Source organism: Gekko japonicus, unplaced genomic scaffold, assembly GCF_001447785.1.
Source record: "Gekko japonicus isolate JY-2015 unplaced genomic scaffold, Gekko_japonicus_V1.1 scaffold3948, whole genome shotgun sequence".
Classification (NCBI taxonomy): domain Eukaryota; kingdom Metazoa; phylum Chordata; class Lepidosauria; order Squamata; family Gekkonidae; genus Gekko; species Gekko japonicus.
In genome coordinates this window covers 1-13,160 of record NW_015161528.1, presented here as the reverse complement: position 1 = coordinate 13,160, position 13,160 = coordinate 1, and the positions used below count along the sequence as shown (strand labels likewise).

Genomic DNA, 13,160 nt, shown 5'->3' with positions numbered 1-13,160 from the left:
TGAAACAGGGGTTTTGCTATGCGTATTCAATTATGACTCTTAAAAGCTTCACATTCAGGTCATCTTCATCAAGCTCCATGTGCCTGTTGTGATAAGCCTCTGTTCTCTGCTCTGCTCCAATTTAAACTTGAGCAGAAACTCTTCCTATTGACTTTGTTTCTTTGGACACAAAGCAGCTATTCATGGGTGGAGGTTGTGCAACGTTAGGGGATTTTTGCTTTAGATGATTCCCAGTCTTGTCAGCTGACAGGTCAGCCAAAGAGCTCTTCAGCTTCATTTAGTCACTAGCCTACCCACCCATGGAGTGGCTCCTGTCTGGCATGTCTGGCACTGGCGCAGCAAACAATGAGAGGGTCGTTCTGGGGTCACAGCATTTGGGTCTGTGGAGGGGACTGCAGCTCTGCTACCCCACATCTGATCCCCAAAAGGAAAGAGCTTGCACCCCTCTAGTGGCTTCAGCTAACTTGTCTCAGTGGCCGAGCACTTCTCTGTCTCTTCCAAAATCTAACTGCTCTGTTTCTTTCACAGATAAAAACTGTTCCACTTCTGTTTTCCAAGCTCAGGTGAATGCTTGGATACAGTCAGGTGAGTATGCAAGGACTTCCAGTGAAAAACAATAGCAGTCATTCACTTAACACTGGAGAAAAAATGCCGTTTCTCTGCCAGGCCGTTCTTAAAGGTAAACACTCCCAGTTTGGCCGTCTGACGCCTTCTGCTTCCAAACAAAACATCAACACAAGATTCTTGCTAGTAGATATATTTATAGTTCAAAATACAAACAGTCGAAGATGTACCAGCTACACGAACTTTTCAGTAAATGTTTTCAGCTTTCTCATGACCAGTGTTCCCTCTAAGCTGAGTTAGTGTGAGCTAGCTCACAGTTTTTTAGCCTCTGGCTCAGATGTTTTTGTCCTAGCTCAGGAAGGGATGGCTCCAGAGCAAACTAATTTATTCAGCAGCCAAATCGCTCACTCACAACTTTAATGCCAGTAGCTCACAAAGTAGAATTTTTGCTCAGAAGACTCCACAGCTTAGAGGGAGCATTGCTCATGACTGGACTTATATACAGTCCGGGGGAAATCTATTATGAGACTAATGAAGCTTAAGCTTCGGGGCCTCTAATCCTGGAGGAACCTTGAAGCAACTTTTTTTCAAAATAGTGAATTTTTCAACAAAATTGATGGAGTTTTTAAAGTGTTTGTTATTAAAATAAGGCTATTTTAGTGACAGAATCATAAACCAATGGGTTGAAGTACTCTGACATATGAGACAATCCAGTACAGCAATTTTAATCAAAATCTGAGATGTAGTGGTTAAACTTTTTAAAAAATTGTGGTGATCTGCCATGAAACAACCTCATTGAAGAAGATAACAGCGCTTACCCAGACCTTGTTGCTGGTGGGAAGGGGCTCACTGTATGGCACATTTTTAAGGGCTCCACCCCACCACCCCGTTTCCCGCCATTTGGGCCTCGAGGTCCTTGCAAGGGCAGCAAGGCCCTTTGGACCTTGTTGGATGCTGCTGTATTGTTGCTGATTGAGAAGAGGCCCCCATAACAGTTCAAGCTTCAGGGTCCCAAAAATGTAGGTCCATCCCTGGATACAGCCATTAGCTTACCATTAAGGCCCTTCAAGGAAACATCCATAGTCATTACCACTCTTTTGTCACAGGCTCTGCCCCCCCTGTCCACCATTTAAAGTCAAGCCCATAGTACAGATACACTCACAGCAACCAGATTCCAAAATCACAGCACTCTTTTATAGACCTGCAGGTGTTGAGACAACCTTAGTTGATATGTACCACTGGGATTTGAACCACTTGTTTTAAGTATCACTATGAAAAGATTAATTTATAGGACATGATTAAAGGACAGAGCAGTCCAATGCTCATATTATTTATTTATTTATACCTCACTTTCTTCCCCAGTAGGGACCGTGGTTGCTCAGATGTTAAGATGCTGAGCTGCAGAGCAGAAGGTCGGTAGTTCAGCAGTTCGAGACCCTACTGCTGCATGATGAAGTGAGCTCCCGTCTCTGGCCCCAGTTCCCAGCAAGGGAAACCTCTACCTTTACCTTCTCCCCAGTAGGGACCCATAGTGGGTTTGGGGAGGAGAAGGACCTCCACAGAGTATAACGCTAAAGAGTCCACCCTCCAAAGCAGCCATTTTCTCCAGAGGAACCAATCTTGGTCCTCTTGAAATCAACTGTAAGAGCAGGAGATATCCAGGTGCCACCTGAATGTTGGCAACCCCAGTTACAGCTGAATATCAAGAAGACTTCACCTTAATAGGAGGTTCATGAGAGAGAAAGCAGGTGCAAAAGCAAATGGTCAGGACTCATCTGTGTCTTTGATAGTGTTGTACAAGACAGAATTTTGGTAGGCACAGCCAGGGCTTTTAAAATGAAAATGTGGAACTGCACAATGGTATGCAGTTATAATTCATGCACATTGCACACCCTATGACAGCATTCCTGTGGAGTTTGCAGCGAGGATCGTTGGCGGGGGAGGGGAATTGGCTACACTTGATCAGGGTCTGTTGTTCTAAATATTATTTATTTTTTATACCTCCCTTTCTCCTGAATAGGGACCCAAAGTGGATTACGTTGTTCTCTTCCTTTCCGTTTTATCCTCACAACAACCCTGTTAGGCTGGTTAGCTAGCAAGCTAGTCCAACACTCTAACCCTATTTCCCACTGGCTCTCTAAGGGTGAAACAAACGAAATGACTGTAAACTTTGTTTCCCCTCCTGATATGATTGATCTGACCTCCAATCCTATACTGTCTCCGACCACTAGTACCATACTGTCTCAATTCAATATGCCCCAAATTGTAGTGTTAGCCGAATTGCTTTATTTACAGCAATTGGCAATTTATAAATGGGTACTTGCCAGTTTATACCAAGATCCTGTTCCCACCATTACCAGAGAAAGAGTCGAGGCTGGTGTTGTTAAAATAAATGTCTTTTACTTAAAGAATATAAATCTCATACAAACAATACTGATGCACTCACACATTCAATCAAGTTCCTTAGAAATACAGTATTAAAATAAGCACATTTGCATTAGCAGGTGGGGGTGATGATGGGTGATACTTATCTGTCTTCACAGCTTGGTTGTTCCAATGAAGAATGGATGGGAAGAAACAGAAAATTCACACACAACTAGAACCAGCCAGAACGTGTGGGTATCTTGACTGCAGATCAAGAGATCAAAGTAGAGGCAAGGGTTTGGGGATAGCAAGTGGGACTTAAGAGGAGTAAAAAGCAGACAGGGATTGTTGCGGGGGTTGCTAGCTAGGAAGGGCCAGGTGAACGGTCCTTACCTTTTATAGGGGATCCATTAGGTGGGAGGTAACTGTTCCAACCTGTGGACCCACCTACCTGTTAGCCCGTCCCAAAACTAATCCTATTGGTTGCCTATAGGAGTGGGAGGTTACCTAGAGGGGTGGCCAATATTGAAATCTAATACCTTACTCAAAGAAGGACATCTGCGCAGGTGTGAAAACCTTGGCGTCAGGATGCTTCGTTGAAGTATTGATGAAAGCTGGCCATGCCATTGTAAACCAAATGTCCATTTGGCAGGAAATACCAATGCAGGAACAAAGCATGGATGTGTTGTATGTGATCACAACTAGATCTGCAATGGGGGCTGTCTCTTTTCAAAGCTGTTGTTTCTTACTGCTCACAATAATGGAGGTGTGTGCTTCTTCACCAGGCTGGTAACTGTGTAACTGAAACCTTATTCACGTGTAAGGCTTGTGCAAGTACCTTCTATGTGTTGCATCACAACAGGTGACTTAAAGTGTACAGTTCTTTGAGCCTATGTGTGTGTGTGCACAGTCCATTGTGTGTAGCAATAGATATAAGTTCATAAAGTTCATTCTCTAACAGTAGATCTTAAATCTATCCTGCCATTCTGGCTCTGGTAGTTTTATACCTGATAATGCCCCCATCACTAGCTAAATTAATGGTAGGAAAACTAAAAATGGTGATTCGTGGAGAAGTCCATCACATTCCTAAAGTGGTTATGTCAGATTGTCCAGTAAACTTTGAGTCACAGTTGGCTCATGAATGTTCTTTCAATAACCCCATAACAACTACTGGTTCTCATACTCTTGATAAGATAAGGGGTAACAGGGCAATTCACTATGGTACCTTTTTTGGCCATCAAGTTGTAGGTGACGTATGGCAACCCCATAGGGTTTTCAAGGCAAGAGACACTGAGAGGTGGTTTGCCACTACCTGTCTCTGAATAGCAACCCTAGACTTCCATGGTGATCTCCCATCCTAGACCTAACCAGGTCTTACCCTGCTTAGCTTCTGAAATCTGGGCCATGCAGGTCAGGGTATGGTACCTTACAAAATATTACTCAGCAATAGATTGACATTTACAATGCAGTCCTATGCAGAGTTGCTCTCTAACCCTATTGAAATCTATGAATTTAGACTGGAATAAGTCTGTATAAGATTGCACTGCTAGAGGCCCAGATGAAAATCATTTAAAATATGTCTCTTGAAATGTGTCGAGAAGGTCAAAATAAAGCTCAGGATGAAATGTTTCTAGAGTTTATCTGATCCTATGATATAGTTTTCATTCAGGAGACTTGGTTAACTTTAGATCTAAGTCGATTCCTCTCCTATGCTCGATACCTACTTCAGCAAAGTATACTGTAGTACCAGCCTCAAAGTCTTCAGCAACGGCTTGCCTCTTCACATTAAGTAAATACACAATTCTGGGTTATTATTTATTATTTTATTTTATAAAATTTCAAGCTTGCCTTTCTGCCCTCACAAGGGCCACCAAGGCAACTAACCTTATTATCATACCTAATAAAATAACATTTTAAAACCATTAAACGCAATAAACCCCCAATGCATCATTAAAACAATTATAAAGGAGGTTTAAAAAAACCAAGAAAGGGAGGTATAAAAACACCAAGGCAGCTAACCTTATTATCATACCTAATAAAATAACATTTTAAAACCATTAAACGCAATAACCCCCCAATGCGTCATTAAAACAATTAAAACCAGGGCTAAAATACATGCAACAGCATAAAAAACAACAATTAAAATGTTGAGTAGGAGGCAGGGATCATTGACGCAATGCCAAATGAAATTTTAAAAAGTCTTCACCCTCTGATGAAAGATGGCAGCACAGGAGGACAATCTCTGTGAGGAGAGAGTTCCAGAGTGTTTGCTCCACAACTGAGAAGGCCGTCTCCTGATTTGTCAATGTTTATATTCCCCCTTACTCCTAGTTTTTTATTGTTATGAACATTGTTGATTGGATTTAGTGATCTGTGTTCACAAAACTGAGGTTAAATATTCCAGGGTACTTATAACATTAGAAGGTGGTGACTTCAAAACTCGCACTCGTGTTGGTAGTGTAGGAGTCAGGGATGATTATGCTGATAACCTTTATAACAGCAACAGGAATACAAAAGATCTTGATATCAATGAATCTGGAGTAGCTTTTCACCAACTGAGTGATAAGTTTGATTCAGAGATCTCACAGAGGAGCAAATGTGATCGATTACATAAAATGTTATCTTCAGCAATCCTGGACAATAATTTATTTCAGTGGGATCTCTCCCAGAAAGTAACCATAAGCCATTTAAATTTCATATGCACACTTCTGAAGCCTTATTGGACTATGGGCCAATGGGATCATTACTCATGTATCCTGTTGAAATGTATACCAGATTATAAAGATCAACCTGAAAAGCAAGGGTATCTCCCCACAATTGTCAGAGCTGCCTGGTTTTGGCAGATCCTTGTACTCCGTGTACTTATATCCTCTCAATTCTTTTTTCAGCTTTTCAATTTATCCAAACTGGATGGATTTTTGCTCATGCTCAGGACTGCTTCAGGCAATGGATTTTTAAGATGTGCCTATGCAATACTGCACATGCAGACTTAACAGCGCAACCATTCACAACAAGTCAAACGTTTATTAGTGTTAAAAATCAAACGTTTATTAGTGTTGTGCACCTAAGATATAACCTTTTTCATCTGGGCACCAAATGCAGATATTGGTGTGTTGGCAAACAAAGGGGAGAGGGGGTATGAATGCCAGCCACTGCGCTAGAGTTGCCAACTTCAGTCTGGAAAATTCCTGAAGATTTATGGGTGGTTCCTGGGGAAGGTAGAGTTGGGAATGGGAGAAAGCTCAGGGGGGGTCTGATTCCACAGAGTCTGCCTGAAGTTGCCATTTCCTCCAGGAGAACTATAGTGTGGAGTTCAGCTGTAATTCTGGGAGAACTCCAGGTTGGTAACTCTAGAAATAGTTTCACTTGATGGGGAACACTGCTTGTCATGGCTTCTATCCATGCAGCTGGTGGCCTCTTACATCTGTCTCACACCTGAGCACCCTGAGAAGCAACACTGCACACCTGTACAGTACAGCACCAATCCTTGGGATGGAGCTGCTTGCAGTTGGAGGGATGTAGGACCATAAATCACCACTCCAGATCCACAAAAAGTCTCACTCTGCCCTCCTTACCCATGCTCGATCAATTTTGTAACTGAGGTAAGAAGTCACAGACGCTGTGATGTCACTTCCAGGGGATCACACAGAAGTGACATCACAGCATCAGTGATGCTCTAGGGATTTCCTACAATCTCTATGGCCTTTACTATAGAGATTGGGCAGTTTTCCAGAGCAGGGGCAGTGACATCACTTCTGGTCAATCATCTGGAAGCTCCTTCCTCCCCAGATCCAACTCCCAGAAGCTCCTGGGAGAGCTAATCCTACCTTCTGCAGCCCTGCTGAACTCGACAACACCCCATTTTGGGGGGTTCAGCAAGAGAACTGTCATGTTGTCTAAAATGGGCGGGCCTGCCACCATTCAGCACACATTCTGGGTTGCCTATCTGTGCCCTACGTGCATTTTAATATACCAGTCCTAGAGATCCTTGCTCTCGTGGTGCAACATTTAAATAGACAAGAATCAGAAGGAAAGGGAAAGGACAGAAACAGGGAGCCAACCACCCCCACAGATAATGCAAAAAAACTGCACTTGCTTAAAATGGTGTGGAGCATTGTGAGTTGCAAAACACGGACATTACTTTCTGTATAACTCGAAGAACTAAGTCGATGTGAAATAGAATCAGAAGCCCTTTTGTTTCTTTACAAAAAGAACAGCAATTATGATGAGAGGTATGGTGGTGTCTTGGCAGGACTTGGTGAGTCTTTTCTCATGACTGTCAGATCACCCCAGGCTGTAGAAAATAAGAGAAAAAGACCAGAGACTTTTACTTTTAACATAGAGGAGCTGAGATTCATGAATCGATCATAAGTTCTTGGATCTGGCACTTAAATGCAATAAATCCAAATGTTTGCACCACTGCAGCTGAGCAGGATCCATTCCCAGGTTTTGCAATTTTAGGGGAATATGGGGAACACTGCTAATAGTAATCACAAGAGGGGGACCCGCTATGCTCGCGGCGGCGGCGGCGGCGAGGCCGGTCCTCCCCCCCGCCCAGCTCCGAGGCGGCGGAGGCGACGGAGGTGAGTCTGGTTCCCCCCTCTGCCCGGTAGACTTAAAACAGTAAGGAATAGGGTATTTACAAGACGGGTACCCGCGATACTCGTGGGGGGGGGAGAAGAGCTCCGTCTCCTCCATCCCCCCCCTCGATATCCCGAGGCGGCGGCGGCAGCGAGGCCGGTCCTCCCCCCCGCCCGCCCGGCTCCGAGGAGGAGGCGGCGGCGAGGCCAGCTACAGAGCGTTCCCTGCGCATGCGCAGGGGACGCTCTGTCACTTTCGGGGGGATTAAACATCCCCCCGAAATTTTTTTCAACTTTTTGGATTTTTGTGCACACGTGGGGACCGCCCTACTTGTGCACAAACCTCCCCCTCCCCCTCAAGTGCCCCCGGAGCACGGATTTAGCGATCCGCTCTCACGGGGGCAACTTGGCTATTAGTATATAGATAAACCTCCTAATATTACAGCATGGACATGGAGAGAATTGAGGAGACCTCTCACAGATCCTTTGATGGTTGCATCTATGCAGAATAGCACTCATTATGTGGGCAGGTGAATGGGGGACAGCATTCAGAAATTATTATGTGGGAAGGAGAACAATGGAGGACAGAGGGCTAAGCCTTGTAAAAAGGTAAAGGTAAAGGTTCCCTTGCTCGAAAGCCAGTCGAATCCGACTCTAGGGTTGCGGTGCTCATCTCCATTTCCAAGCCAAAGAGCCAGCGCTGTCCAAAGACGTTTCCGTGGTCATGTGGCCGGCATGACTAAACACCAAAGCGCACGGAATGCTGTTACCTTCCCACTGAAGTTGTACCTATTTATCTACTTGCAATTTCTTGCTTTCGAACTGCTAGGTTGGCTGGAGCTGGAACTAGAGATGGGAGCTCACTCCATCATGCGGCACCCTGGGTCTTGAACTGCTGAACTACTGACCTTCCACAGCCTGCAGTTCAGCGTCTTAACCACTTGAGCCACCGCAGCCTTGTACAAGTGTTTTTTTCAAATAAGAATGTAGCTGTTACCTGAATAAAGACAGGGTAAGTTCCGCACAGTATCCTCTTTAACTCTGCGATCACCTTCAGAAAACAAATCAGCATCTGAAGGCCACTAAGAGCTATCAGAACAGAAAACAAAATGACGTTCCACTCTACTACATGAGCTGGTTCTGGGCATTCAGACCAGGCAGCGCGATCCATGAGGTAGCTATCGGAGGAACAAAAGCATAAAGAAATTAGAAGTAAAGCAGCTAAAGGTCTATCAGGTTTGATAGGTAACAGAGCTCCAATCCTTCATGCAACCCAATTTCCCATTCAGATTTTCCACCCTGCTCCCTGTCTTCCCATCCTTTCTCCAAAGTCATTGCCACAGGGGATGGGGTTGCTTTTCAACCCAACCCCCAAACCAAACAAAGCAGGTATGGTAATTTATCCCAGGTGAAAGCCTTGGGCATGAACCAAAGAGAAAAGGCCAAAGAGCGCTTGGCCCTCAGGCTGCGACCCTGGGCGAGCCATACTGCCAGAGCTAACTGTCAGCTAGGGGGAACTTTATATTCTACCATCTGCTGGAAGAGAGTGTCTTCTGTGCCCGTTAATGTGCCTCTGTTTAAGTTGTGGCTTTGCTTTGTATATTTTGGTATATATAAGCAGCTCTGTCACCACTGTGGGACACAAGTTGGGTAAAAATGTTTCAGCACCTAAAGAAAGCATTTGTATGGCATCCTTCCCTCCCCTCTCTCCTGATTTTAGAGGTTCAATGGGATTAGACATGCTAGCCCTAATCCTGGAACTCTGCCTTTTCTATTTTTATTTTTGATTCAGGAAGCAGCTTCTGAAACTGCAAGATTCAGCAGAGGCCCATGGGGAAACTGGAGACTGAACCTTTCCCTTTCTAGATACTTTTTCACTTGAAATCTAGCCCTTTCCATCCACAGCGGGGGAAAGCAATCAGGAGCATTTTGAAAAGCATGTGGAAGCACTAAATTAGATCTTGGGTTCAGATCCCCTCTAAACCACCAAGCTCACTGGGTAACCTTGGACCAGTCACTATCTATCTCTCAGCCTAACCTACCTTACAAGGCTGATAAAAGGATAAAATGTAGGGGACAAGAGCTATCTATATCATTCTGAGCTCCTTGGCGATAGAGTGTGATAAAATGTAAAGTTGCCAACCTCCAGGTGGGACCAGAAGACCTCCTGGAATTACAACTGATCTCCAGGATACAGAGATCAATTCAACAGACAGACAGACAGACAAAAAGGCCCCCTGTTTTCAAGGGTGAAGCACAATACCTTAACCTCAGATGGGAGATTTTCCCATTTGTACTGTAATCCTCTGCTCAGTTCAGCAGGCAACAAGTACACACCTGAAAGCCTAGGAAAGACCAGGTATCTGGAAAGGTGGCAAACACTAGACTATGGACAAGGAGCCCATTATATCTAGTATAGACAGCTGCAGTCCATTAGCTGCCTGAATAGCCCAGACTAGCCTAAACATGTCAGAGCTTGGAATTTAAGCGGGGCTGGCCATGGTAAGAACTTGGATGCAGCCCGAAATGGGTCTGGAAATGGAAGGAAACTGGCTGAGTGGGGCAGCTACTGAAGCGGTGTGGGTCCAGGGGTAGCTGTTGTGAGCACCAAAAACCACAGGGCCAAGTGAGTTAGTAGAGAGAGTTGGTCAAACCCAAAGGTAAAGATAGGAGGATGCCCATTTAATATTTGACCACCAACAAGAGTTGCCTCAGGGGCTAGTCATGCTTCTTACCTTCCTGCAGTGTCTTTGAAAATATATTCCCAGCCAGCTGGGGTTTTGCAGAAGGGGCCCTGCACTAAGCCCAAGGTAGAAATGATGAGGCTGTAGCCAGAGAAGGCAATGCCCAGCAATGAAAGCACCACTGAAATGACGCTCTGTGTTTAAGAGAGAACACAGAGTTATCTCGATGAGGGGATGGGAATTCTGTTCCAGTCACATTGCATCCTCAAGTCTCCCACAGAGATGTGCCACCATTTTAGAGGGTTTTTTTTCTAGCTTTTCAAAATGTCATTGGGGGGGGGGAGCCCTGCTGGGAACAGTGGCACAGGGGGGATGAGGATCTGCTCTCTCAGTTCACCTGAGAAAATGGCCACTTTGGAAGGTGGACTCTATGGCATAATACCCCACTGAAGCCCCTCCCCTCCCCAAACCCCGACCTCCTCAGGCTCCACCCACAAAATCTCTAGATATTTCCTAACCCGGAGCTGGCAACCCTGGCAGACTCAGGGACATGGTATTCTCCCCAAATGGCAGGGAGGGCGGGATAGAAATGTAAATACAAATAAATAAATAAAATAATTTGGCAGTGAATCTGTCAAGCTAGGCTTCTCAGGTACAATTTTAGTCTGTCACCAAAACAAACAAACAAAAAGGCTTCACAAATAAAAGGGCCAAGTATGAATAAAAGAACAATCACAGTAATAAGCTCTCCTACTGATTAGAGTGAATGTCAAGTGACAATAATTAGAATTCATATAACGGTCAACACAAGGCCAAACTATACAGCACATTAGAGTTTCATTATTGGAACTGCCATGCTATTCTGTGATATATCGCAACTGCTGGAAGGGGAGGGGGGAGATATCTAGATGAAGGCCATGGCACAAGGGAAGGATTTTCCTGATCAAAAATATCCCTCTTTTTTCTCTACAGTGGCTTAAAGAAACCCAGTGGAGACCAGGTAGAAATGGTTTGGGGAAGGGGATTTAAACTCCTCTTTCCATAGTGCCATAGCTCCACTCTAGGTCTCTCTCTCTCACTCTCTCTCTCTCTCACACACACACACACAGTTACTGTGGGTGATTTTTAGACCAAACATTGGGAGTTCACAAAACTCCAACATCATTTGGCTCTAACTGTGAGACATGGAATCCCTGAGGAGGGGCTGTAGCTCAGGTCTCAACTAGTAGAGACAGTGTCCCTGTGGTGAACACAGGGATGCTGCCACCATTTTAAACCTGGGAATGAGGCCCAATCCTGAAAGCCAACCTAATGGTGCTATACCTGGGCAGAGACCGTGGCAATCTTCCCCTGGCTAAAGAAGCTTGAAAATAGTGCAGAGCGGAGACAGAAGCCCTGGTGGCAGTAGAAGTGGGGGCCCAGCAAGCATCACTCCTCATCTTCACTGCTGTAGTGGCTCCCATCTGCCCCACACATGCCATTCTGTAGCCTGCTGAGCTGGGGGAAAACTGCCTGGGTATTTGCCCATCTGGGTCACCATTTCTGAAAGAAGGCAATCCTAGCCTGAAATTGGCAGCAACATTCTGATCTAGTTGAGCCCTTAGTGGTGTGGATGCAGAAGGTCCCAAGCATCTCCAAGAAGGTTCTCAGCATCTCCAGTTGAAAAGATCAACAAGCAGGTGATGTGAAAGCCTTCTGCCTAAGACCCTGCCATGGTGAGCTCTTGCCAGTCTGGATAGACAATACTGAGCTTGACAGATTAATGGTCTGCTTCAATATAAGGCTTCATATGTATTCATGAGGATCATGCAAAGATCATGTGGATCATCATGTGAGAATTAGGGAACTTGCTCTGGTACACATGAGGATCTCAGGGTTTATGACTGAGCCATGCAGTTGTTTGTTGAAACACAGGAATGGACCCCGATGTGCACTATGTACATCCGTCTTGTTGCTTACTCCCTGAGACTACTGTTCAGAAATAGGCCCATCCTGCAGGAACAGGATGTTAGGACAGGAAGAAACTGGCAAGGTTCCCAGAGCATCCCTGTTGATAATGTCACATGCAAAAGGGAAAAAAAAGTTTCCGTCTATTGGGCAGCAAGGGTAGCAATTCATCCTGTCCCCCCCCCCCAAGATTAGCTGTTGAGATAATCTCTTTTTTTCCCCTCTCAAAAAGCAAGGAAGGAACCAGCTACAGACAAGGTCAGAAGGGCAGTGTGGTTCTCAGTATCAGTTCCCTGTATGCAAGAAGAAGTAACTCACCCTGTATGTTTTGGTGCAGCTTTCGCTCTGGCAGCACCGAGAGAAGATTTCTCGGTCCAAAATGATCAGAAACGCTGCTAGCAGAAGCATCTGGAAAGACAGGAGTGGTGGTTTAACACATAATCGGATAATGTTAAACTCGGATCAGATTTTCTTCGAGGAACGCTATCGTTCTGATGCTCTGTACAGCACAGAATTGTGCCGCTATTCAAAGGTATGGCACAAGCATTATTCATGAATAAATAAGGAAAAGTTAATGCATGCAATTAATTGTATAGCTTTTCTCATATTGCAATCATGTGATGGCCTCATTTCATAATTATAAACAGAAAGAAACCAGGCACAAATATTCCAGTTCTTGTGCTATACGCTACAACTGGTTTAAATTTTGCCCCATACTGGAATAGCATGGCTATGCCCCCCTCACGATGAAGAAAAAGAACAGAAGCAATGTTCTGAGGTGTGAATATCATCATTTTAAAAGAATCCCACAAAGACAGCAAAGATGGGACCACTCTTTACATGCAGATGCCCTCAAACCACTTCTCATCAGCAGATAATATAGGACTGGAAATGGTACAGCAGCCAAATGATAATTAATCTGACCCTATAGTGGATATCATGTGAACTTGCTCACTTCAAGGAGGGGGATACATCTCTGTGCATGCAGGGATGTATGTTGTTATGCCAACTTCTCCAGGAA

General features: G+C 44.7%; 1 protein-coding gene across 1 annotated transcript; it reads right to left on the bottom strand.

The window, feature by feature from the left end:
• Nucleotides 1–7,121: 7,121 nt before the first annotated feature.
• TM4SF18 (transmembrane 4 L six family member 18) lies at nt 7,122–12,547 on the bottom strand (the record flags this gene model as incomplete). Its single annotated transcript, XM_015429263.1, has 4 exons — nt 7,122–7,222; nt 8,506–8,686; nt 10,244–10,386; nt 12,458–12,547. Coding segments are annotated over 4 exons (429 nt in total), but the record flags the coding sequence as incomplete, so codon positions are not given.
• Nucleotides 12,548–13,160: the final 613 nt, after the last annotated feature.